This window comes from Drosophila virilis, chromosome 2 (assembly GCF_030788295.1).
Source record: "Drosophila virilis strain 15010-1051.87 chromosome 2, Dvir_AGI_RSII-ME, whole genome shotgun sequence".
In the NCBI taxonomy this organism is placed as follows: Eukaryota; Metazoa; Arthropoda; class Insecta; order Diptera; family Drosophilidae; genus Drosophila; species Drosophila virilis.
In genome coordinates, this window is record NC_091544.1 from 8,418,219 (window position 1) to 8,434,634 (window position 16,416).

Here is a 16,416-nt window from a genome sequence, read left to right on the forward strand (position 1 = left end):
CAAACACACAAGTGTTTAATATACGCATAGCGCCTTTTGTTATGTTAATGGCACCAATGAGCTGGGACACGTAACCACAATTTTCCCACATGACGCGAACGCCAATGTCTGACGGCCACGTTTAGGTGGCAAATTTAGCACTTCAATCATAGCTCTCTGGCAAAGTTTGTTGTTGCTATTTCTATTGGTGCTGCTGCTTTTGGCTAAAAGCTGTTTGCATATCAAATAATAAAAGAAGCAAGCGTAAAGGTTGCAACGCCCGCCGCAAACAGCGCACTTCAAACGTTAACGTTTAGATTGATCAAGCCCAATTGAAAAAAAAGGCCCACGTTCGGGGCCAACCCTTTCCAAAGGAGACATTTTATTAGTTTTGACAGCGCTTTGTTGTTGGCCAGCCCCAAACGGTTCAATCGAGCGACCCGCTGGCTGGCTGCCCTCTTCAATGCTACGATGTCTATGACACGGTCTTTAGACACTTGACACATGCCGCCTGCCACATGCCAAATGCCGCATACCGCATGCCATATGCCAGTTGGTCTGTCAGCCGTGCTAATAGAGCCTATTGCTGGCAACAAAACTGTTGCCTACTTTTTGGGCCATTCACAGCTTTTTGACCCTCTTTTTGCATATACAATAAAAACTTAATCAGTCTGCAATCGTCTAGTAAAACCTATATGTGTGTTTCTGTGTGTGCTTGTGTGGGTGAGCGCGTGTGTGTATTGGTAATCAGCTTATGTAATTGTAATGGCGTGCTAAAAATTTATATCACTGCCGAAAATATTGTGGAAACGTGTTTAATTGAATTTTTATGAGCTTGCTGGGAACTGCGTGCGTGATTTTTGCCGGGCGCTGAAAAAATTTCATAAAATTTTATATGCTACATGTAGAATGGCAGTCGTCAGGAAGGTTTGGCAGACAGCCCAGGGGTTGCGCAACGATTTGATAAAATGCTGTGACCGGAAAAAGGCAAAAATATGTGCGAATAATTTCAATGAAAATTTATCATAATTTTACAAGTTCCGTTTAACTAAAAAGCATGCCATAGAATTGGGTACCTGAGCGCGTTTTCCTGCGAATTGGGTGACTATGGCTTTCAAATAAAATGAACAATTCACAGAACTTTGCTTGTTAAATCCTATTCCTAAACATTTCATCAATTTAGTATTGCAGAGTTGAGGCACAGAATGTATTATATATTAACTCAACAACTTCAGCATTGATCACAGCACATTCACTTAGCCATCTGAAGTTTTCACGAAGCTTACTTCATGGGAGCCACAAGCCACAAGAAAATTTGCATTTAACGTCGGACAACTGCGATATTTTTTCATCTAAAATATACGCTCAAACGGACGACTAATGGGCCGCCGGGGAATCGGCGCGAACGCCAGAAAGTATGCAAACATATTCAAAGTCAGCCGCATGGCTGTACAAATATGGCTAAATCTTTTTGCGATAATAAATTATTATAAAGTCTGGCTGCCAGACTGGCTCACTAGCTGGAGGCGGTCTGCCTGTAGTCAGTTTGCATGCCATCCGGCTGGCGGAGCCGCAGCAGCAGCAGCAGCAGCAGCGGCAGTTGCTCACACGCCCCGTTGGACGTCAAACTGCGAAGCTGCTGCTGCTGCGATGCTGCTGCCGCTGGTACTTCTAATGCTGGTGCAATGCTAACCAGAAGACTGGCATTCAATATGCTCCACAGCCGATGCCTGGCAGATACGTACGATGTTTGCCTGGCTAAGTTGGCTCGCTTGGCTTGCTTTATTGCTGCAATTGTTGCTACGGCAAGCCAATTTGAAGCAAACGAAATTTTTCGGTGTTTGGCATAAGTCAAGTTTCAGTTCACAGTACTTTCCTGGCTTGTGCTGTGCAGTCAGCCAGTCGAGCAGCCAGTCGACTGTATAAAATGGATTTACTGCCAACTGTTGAACTATGCGCCGTTCCCGCACTATTTACTACCTGCATTTCTATTGCTACTTTTGTAACTTGTTAGCGCTTCCCATCGCTGCTCCTCAGCTCTCTCCATTTTACTGCCACTGGGCATTGGGTTTTTTTCGTTTTTCGTTTTCTGCTTTTGGTTTTTTTTTTTTTTTTTTTTTTTGGGAGGGCTAGTTGAAAATTTACTTTTCGCATTATTCGATTTGTTGTCTTGGGCAACCGAGGGTGCCTGCACTTTACATTGTTTGCATTGGGCGTTGCTGAGGGGTTATCGAGGGCGTGGGGCGGGGTTGCGACCTTTTAGCTACCAACTACTATTTTTATGCTTGATGGCAATTTGCGCCCTGCTGCAAATTTGCCGCTGATTGGCTACACACGGACTGCTGGACAAGAGGGACATAGGGCGAGCTTATTTTCACCTCCGCTCCGGACAGCTGTCAAAGCAAAGTCCATTGGCCAGGCTAAAGAAATCACTAGCAATTGCTCTTGCTCTGCACTTAAAGTATCTTAAAGTTTGACGGCACAATATGGCGCCAGAGCAACTGGACCCAATGCATATTGGATACTTTGCGGCGCCGCCGCGTAAGTAAAGTCATAAAATACAATTCAATAACGCGCCCGGCAAAGAAACTTGCCAACTCCCCAACTGCAACTCCCCAACGCCAACGTCACACTCACACCTTGTCTGACAGCTGTAAAATCAGCCGCGTGGCGCAGCCTTAAAAAGTATGCAGCCGGATACGGAGTCAAGCTAGAGCCAGTGCTGAACTGGAGCTGGAGCTGGAGCTGCGGCTTGAGAGGATGGCGTTGCCGAAGCCCATAGCCTGGAGTCGGTCGTAAAAAATAGCTGAGAAAACTTATTGAGCTAGTTATGAGTTTCGTACATGATACTAACGGCTCCGTCCCGACAATAATACCAAGCAGCATCAGCCGCACCTGGAAGATGGCAACCACGGCTAGGGTGATGGAGAAGCGGCTGGGAAAACCATCTTCGTACACGTTATGGCTTTTTGGTGGTGTGTAAAAGTTTCGTCCTTTGACGGCAGCAACATTTGCTCGTTGCATAAAACGCTCGTAGCTGTCCGAATTTTCCAGGCCCGCCATTTGAATTGAGCGGCGCTTAAGTCGCGTCTTATGGCCGCGCTCTACTTTGTAGATTGCATCGTAAGAGTTGATTCGTTAGCTGGATAGGTGGGGTATATACAGCTGCCTACAACAGGGACTAAATATTTGGGATATATTCATTAGTTCGACAACAGCAGCTACAATGTGTGTGTTAGGATAGCAAATAGTGGGTTACTTTATTAATGTTCACCTTGCTTTTGTACTTTTATATGCGTACTCTTAACGGCATTGCAACAAAATGAAATCCATATTAATAATGCCAACCATTTCGCAATTCACAGGTGTATACGGCGATGTGCAACGTGTAAAGATTTTGTACAACAAAAAGGACTCGGCACTCATACAAATGGCAGAGCCACAGCAAGCTTATTTGGGTAAGTCAAACATGCCGAAACCTACAGCCCTGCCCTCGTCCCCTCCGACAGGCCACCCCAAAAGTAATGAAAAATCTGCGCTCGTTGCGGCGTTGAAAGGCACATCAGATACAAAAAAAAAGAAGAAAATAAAACTGGTCGCTCTAGTTGAGAGTGATAGACAGGGGGATACCCTGAAAACAGTTTTTAAGTAGCACATTCGTTAATTTATATAAAAATATAACTTTGTCAACATTCGATGCATCAGAAATCACGGGCCTAATGAGCTGTTGTAACGATATATCACCAGTTAAAAGCACATAGGAAATTAATTTGCCTGGGAGATGGAAAAATGTGTTAACTAGAAAATAAATGATAATATTAAGTGCCTCGCGTAGGATTCTTTACCAGATTTTGGTTCTTTAGATGTATTACGAATCATCGATCAGTTAGCTGTCGATTACCATCAAGAACATATCAATTTTAGGGCGCTATATTATCGGCATATATTGGTCATCTTTGTAACCATATATATTAACAGGGTATAAAAAAAATGGATAAATGAAATGCGAGCAACAGCAACTGCAATTTGCAGCTGGTTTAAAATGAGAAATTCCTGCAACATGAAATTCCAAACATTGCATACCTTTGGCAGCCATTGTTGCCCACTGTTCTTGTTGCTGTTGCAGCTGCAAGTGCAGCAAACAAAATGTATTAATAATAAAAATTGTTAAAGCGAAAGAGATGGAGAAATGGACAGATATGCACAGTTGAGTAGAGTATAGCTACAGCGACGCCAGGAGAGCCGAGCGGCTCGGTTGGCTGGCCGTGCGCATAAATGAAATTTTATAAGCGCTTTATTACCAGCGTCTGTCCAACACCTGGTCTGGTTGCTTTTCTGCCCCACCTGTCGTGCTGCTGCTGCCTCTCTCAGAGGCGGCTTCTGCCTCTGGGCGTCACTGGGGGCAGCAAAAGGCTGACCCATGCTCGCTCAGCAGGACATGCCAATCATTTTATTGCATTTATTTGTGTGCACTTTGCCATTGTCAGGTTGCCGCAGCCCCCATCTCTTATGCTCCATACACCTCATTCCCTTTGGCTGTTAGTGTGCGCATTAAACGAAATGAAAATCGCCGCGCATTGCGAGGCGTTAAGAGCAGTCAACCGACGTGCCAAATTCCACTTTATTACGTACAAAAGAAAAAAGACAGGAGTGCTCTAGTCGGGAGAGTCCGACTGGGAGATACCTTGAACTCAATCTCAAGCTGGTCTTACAAACATTTTACATTCTATCTTCTACACATTCACCAAAACATATATTATAAACATAGCCCTTCCTGCGCGTTTTAAGGAGTTGATTTACTTAGTCTTGCATTTGGCTTTAGCTATCTAAACCTGAAATTTTTGTAATCTGTATATATGGAGTTAATCTTGAAAAAACTACTAAGCTCGTCATCACCATTACGAATATATTTACTTTATGGGTACGGAGATGCTTTCTTCTGCCTGTTACATACATTTGCGCAAAAACATAATACCCTTTCTAGCCATTTTCAATGGGTTCGAGGTATTAAATAAAAAACAGCAGGAAAAACAGAGGCAGCGTTGGCAGCGACACCTTTTCAATTTCAATTTGGTTTTATTCCATTTAATACATCGGCAAGGCCAGGAAGACGGCCGGGTGGCGGCTGGTCAAGGTAGGGGGCTTTTGTTCATCTGAAAAATAACTCAAAAGCAGTCAAAGTTGTACCGCCGTTGGGCGCTAAATTGAAAATTGGAAATGACAACGAGCAGTCGTTAAGCATTGTAATTGCAAGCAAGCATTGCGCATACGCAGCGTTGTTTCTGGTTGCTTGCAGTTGTGCTTATTACTCACTTTAAGCCGCTTTGGGGCATGCAACATACATATAAATATGCAATAATTACGCAAAAGTACTTAAGCTGCTGACGCTTAAATGCTTAACAAATAATTTTTCACATATTCCATATGCGTATAAATATGTGTATATAATTTCCAATGTTTTTGGTTGTTTTTTTCATCATTTTTTTTTTTTTGCTCGTTGTGCCCGCAGCATCACATACAGCAGTCGTTGTTATTAATAAAGTTTAAATAAATTTAATTAGTGAAATAAATGCCATGCACATTAATAGCAGCAACAGCGTTAAGCATTGCAGCGGAAATTGTCAGCAAATTGCGCGAATGGCAGCTGGCCAACATTAATGTACATGCACTGCAAAAATAAATGCCATCTTTTTGCTCCTCCTGTACTTTTTTTTATCAATTTCAATTTAAAAACCAAATAAAAAGAAGAGAAAATATGTCAACCAGCAGCAAAAACAATCATTGGCCATTGCCTTTGATGATCCGTTAAAAATATGCTTTGTGCTGCACTCAATTAACTTTTGCAATTATCATTATGCAAACATGTTGCTATTTGGTGTTCTTTTTTTTTTTGTTTGATTTTGTTTTGTTTATGCAGCTGCATATTTAAGCTCAAAAGCATTCCAACTTTGTGCTGATTTATGCTTAAGTAATGCGAGCTATTGGTGCTTTCGCTCCATTTGCTTTCCCAGTTTGGTTCTGATTTAATTATTTTTCAATTTGTTTGGCTAATCCGTTGCATATTTCAAAATACATCAAATTATTTAGTTTGCTAATGTCTCCGAATCCGATGCCAGCCAACCTCTCGTATACGCACTTTTAATTATATTTGTTAGTGAGTTGACAAAAGGCAAACCGCAGCATGTGGTGTAGCTGATGTAACTATTTTAGATTCGCAAACAAAATGGCTCGCTTTATTTGTGGCAACAAAACCAATGCTATTCGACAAGCAAATTATTGTACACACATAAACACACACATCCACCCAATTGCTGCTGGCATGTGGAAATATTAATGGCCCTGCGTCAACATACAGACTACTAATGTGCCGCGAGGGCTGCCAAATGGCAAACACTTCCGGCTGAGTACCGCCGGCCTCTCTCCTGGCATCTGTCCGTCTGCTAGTCCGCCAGGCCGCCCGTTTGGCCGTCCATCCGTTTGTTCAGGTATCGTCGCACTAGCCGCCGTGTAAGTGTGTTGGTTGTTTTGGGCGTCTGGCTGTTGGTCGGTGAGTGCGCACTTATGCACTCATAAAATATTAACAAATTCATTCGTTACTTTGCCCAAAACTCTCGCAACTCTGCCAGAACAAAGACGATTACCGACCCTGAGCCAGCCCAGTCTATTTCCCAGGCAGCAGATGTCCTGGCAGCCCCTAGCCCCTTGCCAACCAATCCAGCCCACACCCATGCATATAAAAGTGTCTCTCCAGAGGAGGACAGTATGGTGTTTGTTGTTGCGCACAAAATACGGCTACAATTGCACACTCAGCATACGAATTACAGCGTAAAGGCGAAAAGAACTTTTTTGTCTGTGTAAATGAAGTCAAGAGAACGAAGCGCCTGCCTGCCGGACAGCTAGACAGCCGAACAGACCGAGCCCCAACTCGGTCCAAATAAAGTGCGACAGCAATCAAGAGGCAAAGCCAAAGCACAAATAGACAAAAACACAAACACCCACAATGAAAAAACAATAAGCACTGGGCGGGCACTCGATAGTCCACTCCATTGAAGCAGCTTGAGGTGTGTGTGTGTGTGTGTGTGTATGTTGTGTTGGTGTGTGTGTGTGTGGGAAATATTATAATGGCCCATTCGGCCAGGAGTTGGCGTTGACGTTGGCGACGCTGTCGACATTGTGCAAATGGCCGCTGGCCGGACGCGAGCCATTTGTTGGCTGCCGTGCCGGGATTAAGTTTTTGCGCAACTTATTACAAACTATAGACAGAACTCTCATATAAATTTATAGGCACACGCACAGCTGCACAGCTCACTGTGGCTGCCCAGCTAGCTCCACATTCTCCCTCTCCTGTTATAGTTGTTATCTGGGGAATTTTGCGTAAATAAATTTTTGCTATACAAATTACTACAAAATATTTTGCATGAACAGCAGCGTACGCATAAAAGCATTTACAATAAAAACAAACAAATATTTTTGCAACAGCAACAGCCACACACATACAAGCATGCTGACACACACGCACACATACTCATGTGTATTGTATATATAATAAGGTCCGATTACGTATACGCCAAGTGAAACTTGTGTGAAGAGTTTTGACAAACTTTTGCGTTAAGTGACTCCTTGAATGAATTGGCGTCCATCTTTATGTGCTCCAAATTAATTATGCAGTGTTCAAGCACCGCAAACTTTTTTATGAACTGACTTCAGGTAGTACTTTGTGCCATAAACCAATATAACAAATATCGCAGCGATTGCCAGGCGACTTCGGTTAGTCAGTTTTCTTCAGATTAATCAATCTCACCTGAGCCAGGCTAAAATGGATGTTAGGTCAAAATTGACACGACGTTAACAATACTTTAATTATATTGTCGTGTTGTTGGCTTAAACAACTGAAATGGGTTAATGCACTCACAAATCCTTTCAGCCACATCTACAAGTCATTTTGGGGTCTTTGGGCAAACTTTACTGACTCATATTTTTCGGGATTCAATGGTTTTCTACGGTGCTCAGCTGTGCGTGCACTTTTTATAAATATTTTGTTTTTGTTTTTTGTTTTTCATAATGTCTTGTAAGTTAATAATGATTTGTTGTTGTTGGAGTTGCTGTTGCTGTTGCTGCTATTGGTCAGGCTGGTAATTAAAAGTTTGAGTTACTTTTTGAGTTGGGCCCCCAGGCTCAAAGCCACGAGAGCTGCCGCCACGAGCGCAGCTGCAGCACATTTTGAAAGGCGCTGCGATGATAGGCAAAGTTAGTCCTACCATTTTGGGCTAGCAGAGCAAAGCGCTGGCTCTCTCGGCTGCACATTAATCTTTATTACAAGTGTTTGTCATACAGACATACATACATGCATACATACATACATACATGCATACATACATACATACATATATATTCTCGTCGCATGTGGCAAAATGGCAGAAGCGTTTGTCACTGCTGCTGCTGTTGCTTGCCTTTCGTCTCGTTGTCCTTTAGCCGACTGGCCTTTATTTTACAATTTATTATGTTTTCAAGCCGTATTTTGTATTTTTTTGTAAAATCATTTAATCCATTAGGCAAACAATAAACGGCTGAGTAAGCATATTATTTTACAATAAAGCATAAGCAACCTAACACGATGTCATCTACTTCCCACCCACACACTCCACGGCCCCCATCTCAATGTCCATGACAACTGAGCAAAATGATAAAATGTTCTATAATTTATTAAAATAATGCATAAAAAGGGACACGTTCTGAGCTGAAGCATACCAACTCCCAGTCCCTGTCCCAGCATGACTTCACAAGAAATTGAATAAAAATGTAATCGAAATTGAAATCGTAATCGTAATCGAAAACGAATATGAAAATGGAAACAGTGTTTATTTCGTTTAACTGGCATGTTGTGCAACTGTTGTCTATTTGCAATTGAGCCGCAGGTGTTATGACTATCGAGACCATGAGAAACAAACGACGTCTCGTTGGGGGTGGCTGGAAACAAAAAAAAAATTGGAAAAAAAAACTGAAACAAGAGCAAACTTTTGCGGGCAATGCATTTTATGGCGAGTCATTTGCTTGTAAATCACCAAAGGCAGACGACATTGATAAAGTTGCAGTTACATTTTAGTATGTAAATATTTGCTTGCACTTATTGCTGACTTTGACTCCAGAAGGAGGTTCTGGGTAATTTTATGGCTTGTAGCGCAACACATTTACATACATGTATATATATATACATGTACATATATATATATATATACTACACATAGTAAATTGCATCAGACACATATGTAAACACATGTTATACAACATGGAACGTGAACAAATATTCTATCACCCGCACAAGCTGTACAAGCTCTTCGCAGAACCGTTCCCACTAAATTCATGTATTGCCATTCGTTTTAACGTTTTTAACATTGTGTTTTATTTTGTTGTTGCCATTTTTTTATTTTTATTTTTGCAGCCATGTCTCACCTTGATAAATTACGTTTATGGGGCAAGCCAATACGTGTCATGGCCAGCAAACATCAGGCCGTGCAACTGCCCAAGGAGGGACAGCCGGACGCGGGCCTCACACGTGACTACTCACAGAATCCATTGCATCGTTTCAAAAAGCCCGGCAGCAAGAACTATCAGAACATCTACCCGCCATCGGCGACACTGCATTTAAGTAACATTCCGTGAGTATCTATTGTTGAGCATCGTTTCGTTGTCTAGCGTTTAAAGCTGCCTTGCGTAACGCGTGCACAGCTGGAGTTGGTTTTCTCATCAGCAACGCCACGCGGGCAATTACAATTACCGTTATGAGCAGCACCACCTCCCGAGCCGGTGGCCCATTCACAGCTCCAGCTACAGCTACAGCCACAGTCGCAGTCGCAGTCGCAGTCGCAGCCATTGTCAGAGGCAAACGTCCCGCGTCGCTTTGTCTGCCAAATATGACAAAGCGCCCCGCCAGCTTTTTGTTTGCCATGGCGGGGATGAGGCGGCAAGGTGCCTGCCGTTTGAATTTATGTGCTTATGGCAATGCCTGTAGCTGTAGCTGTGCCTCTGTGCTTGTGCTTGTGCCTGCTGTTTTGGTGTGGTGTTTATGCGATATCTATAGACGCGCAGCATGCCAATTTAAATCGATAGGTGTTAATTTAACGTGCGAACGTTTTTCTTCTTGCTACTTACAGCTCATCCTGTACCGAGGATGACATCAAAGAAGCCTTCAGCTCCAACAATTTCGAGGTTAAAGCATTCAAATTTTTCCCGTAAGTAAATGAATATAAAGATAACAATTTAGAGCGAATATAACTAATTAGATTTGTATGCATTTGCAGTAAGGACCGCAAAATGGCGCTGCTGCAACTGTCGTCGGTGGAGGAGGCTGTGCTGGCACTGATCAAAATGCACAACCATCAGCTGTCCGAGTCGAATCATTTGCGCGTGAGCTTCTCCAAGTCGAACATCTAGAATCCGACCCGTGGTCAGGTTCACTGAACTTGACTGAGTGCCAACAGCAGCTATGCACTACGGCAGCAGTTCTTTTGGCAGCAACAGATACAATCTATTATTCGTAGTACAAGCGGCGTGCTGGGCAATCGCCATCACATCCACTTCAACTGAGAAAGCGAGCCCAACCAACCCAATACAACCCAACCCATCAAACAACAGCAGCAACAATCGATGCAAGAGCTATAGCTACTTATATACAAACAAAATCTAAAATCTAATTTCTGTTTTTATTATAACAATGCGCAAAACTCTATCATAACACTTACTACAGAAATTCTAAAAACTAATAAACAAAACTATACAATTAATTAATATATATATATATATTTAAATGAAGAATACAATTTCAAATTTCAATTGTAAGACAAGCATTAAGAGAAACAAATACAACAAATAGAAAGGGAAACACAAAAGCAGCCCACTAAACAATCAGCGACGTCGTATAATCATAAGCTTAAAGTTAAAACTTAAATTTAGTCCATAAGTAAGTTGCATTGCATAGAGAGAAAGAAGAAGCAAAGCAAATTTAGAACTAACTTAAGTGCACTGTACTGTGTTTTGGTTTTAAGAAACAGCAGAAAGTCAAAACAAAAACAAAAAAAAAAAACAAATCAATTTATGTTAAACAATGGAGTAAGCAAAAAAAAAAAACAAAACAAATTTTTATTGTGTACGAGTATTTACTGTTATTATATTTTAAGTGATTGAAACTTTGATTGAAAACCCTTATTTTTTACAAAAACAACAAAAAACAAAAGAAAAAGAAAAAACATATGAACTTAAAGTGCATGCGCGCATTTAAGCAGTTTTTAAACGTTTTTCATTTTGTTAGCCGTACCAGTAATGTTAAAAGTAAAGTTAATCTCAAAAAAAAAAAAAAAACAATCAGCGTGCATACTGACTCTTTAAATGTAATTGGAGCCAAGCAGAATGGCGCAGAAATGTATTAAATTTAAATATAATAAAGCAACTATTCGGGCACTTGAAGAGAAACCCCATTATAAATTAAGTACGTCTGTTCGTTTAGCATTAAAACAAAATAAAGAAAACAAAACTAAAAGGTAATAATAAAGGCAGTTAAACAAAAAATAAATAAAAAACAAAATAGAAAACTAAAATAAACGCGTACGTAAAACCTTCTGTGTGTGTATATGTAAGTGTTGTTAAACTAGCAAAATATATACACAAACGAAAATATAAGAAAGAAATATATACTGCATAATGGATATACATACATATGCATACATATAAGTATATGTTGAACTACAACAAAAACATGAAACAGGAAAAAAAACAAATTTTTAGCTACGGAAGTAAAATCTCAAAAATCGTAATTATATTTAGGCCTAAGCTTACCGAAAGACATATAAGTGTTTTTAGCAAAACAAATACAAACAAACAAAAAAACAACAAAAAGAAAAATGAACAAAAAAACTCAATGATTTTTTGATAATTTTACAAGAACCCCACACAACCATGAGAACACACACAGAGACAGACAGGCACAACTAACTATACACACATCAATGTTTATATATATTTAGAAAGTGAAATTATTTATACGTTGGCGCAAAAGAACAAAAACAAACACAAAAAGAAGAAAGGAGAAAAAAGAAATAAAAAATAAAAACAAAATTATTAAATAAACTAATTGTAACTGTAACTGAATGATATGGATTTAGTTTTTAAGCATAAGTAGCAGTGATCGTAATTTAAAATTAACAATTTACAGAAATAGTAAATATTGAAGCAAAAAACGTGTACGAAAAGCAACAGTAAAATATTGTAAAATGTATAATTAAATAACATACGGTATTTGCAGTTATCGAACAAGTCGCAAATAGCAGCTGCTATTTGCATACAAACATACATATATGGTATAGTATGGTTAAAATTAGGGACAACTTTGCAAGTGTGAGTTCCTTTGAAGCTCTACAACAAAACACAGACAAAAAGAACACATACTTAACCATATATTGCATACACACACACACCACACACACTCACACATTTCTCATGTAATGCTTAAAGTACATTTTTAAACAAACTCTAGCGTTTCATGTATACATTCTATCCTAATCTTAACTTATCTACAACCTAATTAATTAACTTATTATATGCTCTATGTCTATGCCTATGTCTATGTCTACTATATAAATACATATATATACATATATATATATACACGTTTTGTTAGCGCAACAATACAAGGTAAAGAGAGATAAATATATATATATATATATATATATATATACTATACATATATATCAAACCCACGACTGCTAGAATTTCAAATGAGAACTCTTGACAAATCAAAAATTTCATACAAGTATTTCAAAAACTATAATTACTTACAACAGAAAAGCAAAGAAAGCGAAACAAAATAAAACAAATAAAGCAGGAGAAAATAGAGTAAAGTAAACATGTGAAAAGTTGAATCATAAATTAATAATGTGTTTGTAAAACAATATAAAGACACACACACAAAAGATACCTAACCACTGACAAACACACAGACTCACAGGAACACAGACACACACACACACCACAAGAACTCTCTCATATTCACATACACACTTACTCAATCGAAATCAATCCAAATGTATTATGAAGGCGGCAGAGCAACAATGCGGCTGCACTTCAAAATGCAGCGTTCAAAGCGTAATCAAATATTTAGCCCAACGATAATATACATACAGATACATAGATACAATTTGCGCTACAGCGTGTTTATGTTGATAATGAACAAGAACACACCGAGATAAGCAGCATGCGAATTAATAGAACTATATACATACATACTAAGTACATACATACATCATAATAGGTGGAAAATATGCAACTCAGCTATTTGAAAGAAAAACAAAAAACAAAAAATAAAAAAACGCTAAAAGTATTACTTTATCATGTAGAGAAAAATATAAAAAAAAACACACACACACACATCAACTGAATACATAGTTTACAAGTACATTGAAGAATTTAATAATTAAAAATTTATCTGATAAAGAATTACATATAATGAACGAAGCAGAGCAAACATATTAGCTTTGTGTTCTGATTTGCGCCCGCTGCGGGACTTGAAGGATAGTCATAAAGCAAAAAGTTGCATACATTGAAACAAAATATTTCTGAAATGAACAAATAAATAAATTAAACACAATTAAAAAGCATAGCAAACAGTTATAAGTTGTACATTTCGAGATTTTACCAAAATGCATATGGAAGCATAATAAATTCAAGACTAAGAAAATATGAATTACATACAAATATGCTAGCATATATGTGTACATACATACATGCGTGTCCGCATGTATGCATCAGTTTTAGTTGTGTAACACGCTCGCTCGAAGCTGACACCCGCGCATACTACATTACTTGCATGCAAAATGTGTGTATTATATGTAATTGTAGCTATAATCTGTGCATAATTGTATTGAAAACGAAAAAGAAAAAGAAAGAAAAGAAGAAATACTAAAATAGTGAAAACGTCGAAAAGGGTATAAACGAAAATGGAACAGGAGTACGAACACAATTTTCTTAAATCAATTCAAATCCAATCACATGCGCAACATACTTATACATATACATATAACATCAACAGAAACATATCAACCAGATTTGTCATATGAGTACGAGTAGTTGATTTTAAAGACACTTTTTTATGGATTCACATAAACCGAACCCACAATATGCCCCACAAACATTTCCGTTCAGAGCAGTCACAGTCACCAGAGCAACCCGAAAGAAAAACAGAGTATAGAAATTGAGCGTTATGAGTAGAGTTAGAGTCAAGCGTTTGAAAAAGAGCGTCAGCATTAGAAAATAAGATATATCAGAAATGCAGCTAAATCGCAGGTGTTGAAAACTGAAAGCAAGAGCAAAACGAAATTATTTTAAGCAAACGGACCGGAACCGAGTGCGTACCAGGTTACGACGTTGTCCTCGTAGACAGTGAGTCATAGATGAAAGCATAGAGAATTTGTTAAATATATTTGCCAACGGAGAAAGACAAAAATTAATTCATAATTTTATATAGTTACAGTATACTTTTTTAAGAGGTTTATTTCAAGTGTTTTTGGTACAATATTTTATAGATTTTATAGATTTGTGTGCTCATTAGTATTTTTAGTAGCAGAAATTTTGCGAGTGTGGTCTTTGAGCAGAAAGTGCAAGGAATTCAAATGGAAATGAGATCGTTGTTGCGTTTGTATTGTATTAAGAGTTTTTTCTTGTTTACTTTGGCGTTTAGACAAACGCATGCAACTTATATATAAAATATATACTTATATATAAACGTACATACATATTATAGCTAGCGAAATCTGTGTTTTACTTGCTTCTTTGATATTGAATTGTTTTTATTTTTCGTATATCTGAGTTCAGTTTGGAAAATTGCAACATTGAAACTACATGAAAAACAAACAGCATACAAGTTAAAAAAAAAAAAAGAAACAGACAGAAGTTCCTACTTTTTAGTGAAATGATAAATAATTGCTAAAAAACAGAAACTAACAAGACAATTTGCAGCAGTGAATTAAATATACTTACATTTACATAAACATGCAAAAGAAAGGTCACTTATTGATTCGTTTACCTTAATGAATGCCTACTTTGCTATTACTTTCCTTTCGTATCCTTGGTATGTCTATAAATTTTGTGCGCGTTAGTGAAAAATTATGGCAAAATTCAACTAGGGTCCAAGTTTTAAATATAATCAATTATCTTAAAGAACTTACATACATATTTAAATGAACTCCAACAAATGGTTCTGACGATCTGCCAATTTGTTGATTTATTGGTACCCAATATTCGAGATCGTAATATCTAAACAAAACGAACAAACAAATCTATCAACTAAAAAAACAACAAATAAATACATGCACGCTCTCGCTATTTCTCGAACACTCGCTTACATGCATATACTTAAAAAACATCACAGGTTTTACAGATATTGCCAAGAAGCTTCGAACATCATGTATCCTCGATTCTATATTGCTTAACTAGCCGAAACTAACTAAAAATACATCACGCGAAACAATCAAAATCGAACTTGAAACATTTGTTAAAAGAAATTTTTTAAATTTACACCACGATAAACACTTTTAAACCTTTGTGCTCTCTAATTGTACAACCTACTCGTTAAGGTAAATCAATAAAACGAAATAAAAAAAAAATTAATCATTTTACGCTCTAAATGAAAGTAAGCAAAACGTTTATGTAACGCAAGATTTTCCTCACCAAATTTTACTATAAATCTATTATGTGTATTGTATATAAAAACAAAAGAAATGCAAAATTATATTGATACTATATATTTAAATGTATTGCGGCTGCACGAATGAATGAATCCAACAGCAGCTAAGCGACTCCAATTAAACAGAAAAAAAGCAAAAGATTTAATTATAAACAAAGAGAAAAAAAAAACATTATAAACTAAAATATACAGTTTTGATTTTCACGCAAATTCAAAGGCACACAAACAAGTTGAGCATTCGCCTAGACAGGTGACGCAAGTAGGCAGGTGACTTGAAGGTGTGACAAGACGTGAAAATATTTAAAAATTCAAAGAAAATTAAAACATAAAAATAAAATAAAAAAAAATGAAGACATACTATAGAGCATGTGGTAAAATGAAAGAAACAATTGTGTGTAGAGGGAAAATTTCAAACGATGAAATGAGATGAATATTTGTTATGTTACAAGCATTAATTAATTATTATAATATTAATTATTAAAAATATTTGAGAAATAAATATAAAGTAAAAAATGATTTAAATCATTAAAAACTATACATTTTTTGTATGTGGTATATTTAATACAATATGGGCGCTGAGGAGTCACTTCTCTATTTACACAAACATTTTTTTTACAATATTGTTAAGTTTCAAAACACATTTTTATTATTATATTATGAAACACGAATTGTTAAAAGAACATATAAAAACTCAGTTTTAAACATGT

The 16,416-nt window shown here is 37.9% G+C and overlaps 1 protein-coding gene across 15 annotated transcripts in view; it reads left to right on the plus strand.

The window, feature by feature from the left end:
• heph (polypyrimidine tract-binding protein 1 heph) overlaps positions 1 to 15,938 on the plus strand; it is a 172,477-nt gene extending 156,539 nt beyond the window's left edge. For 14 of the 15 annotated variants that reach the window (XM_070207450.1, XM_070207443.1, XM_070207445.1 and 11 more), the window contains 4 exons: positions 3,345 to 3,437; positions 9,419 to 9,635; positions 10,131 to 10,208; positions 10,278 to 15,938. In XM_070207450.1, the coding sequence (XP_070063551.1) occupies positions 3,345 to 3,437; positions 9,419 to 9,635; positions 10,131 to 10,208; positions 10,278 to 10,410 (521 nt within the window). In that variant the 3' untranslated portion in view covers positions 10,411 to 15,938. Of the gene's footprint in view, positions 1 to 3,344; positions 3,438 to 9,418; positions 9,636 to 10,130; positions 10,213 to 10,277 lie in introns of those variants that run through there. The other variant, XM_070207448.1, reaches the window with a different exon arrangement.
• The last annotated feature ends 478 nt before the right edge of the window (positions 15,939 to 16,416 follow it).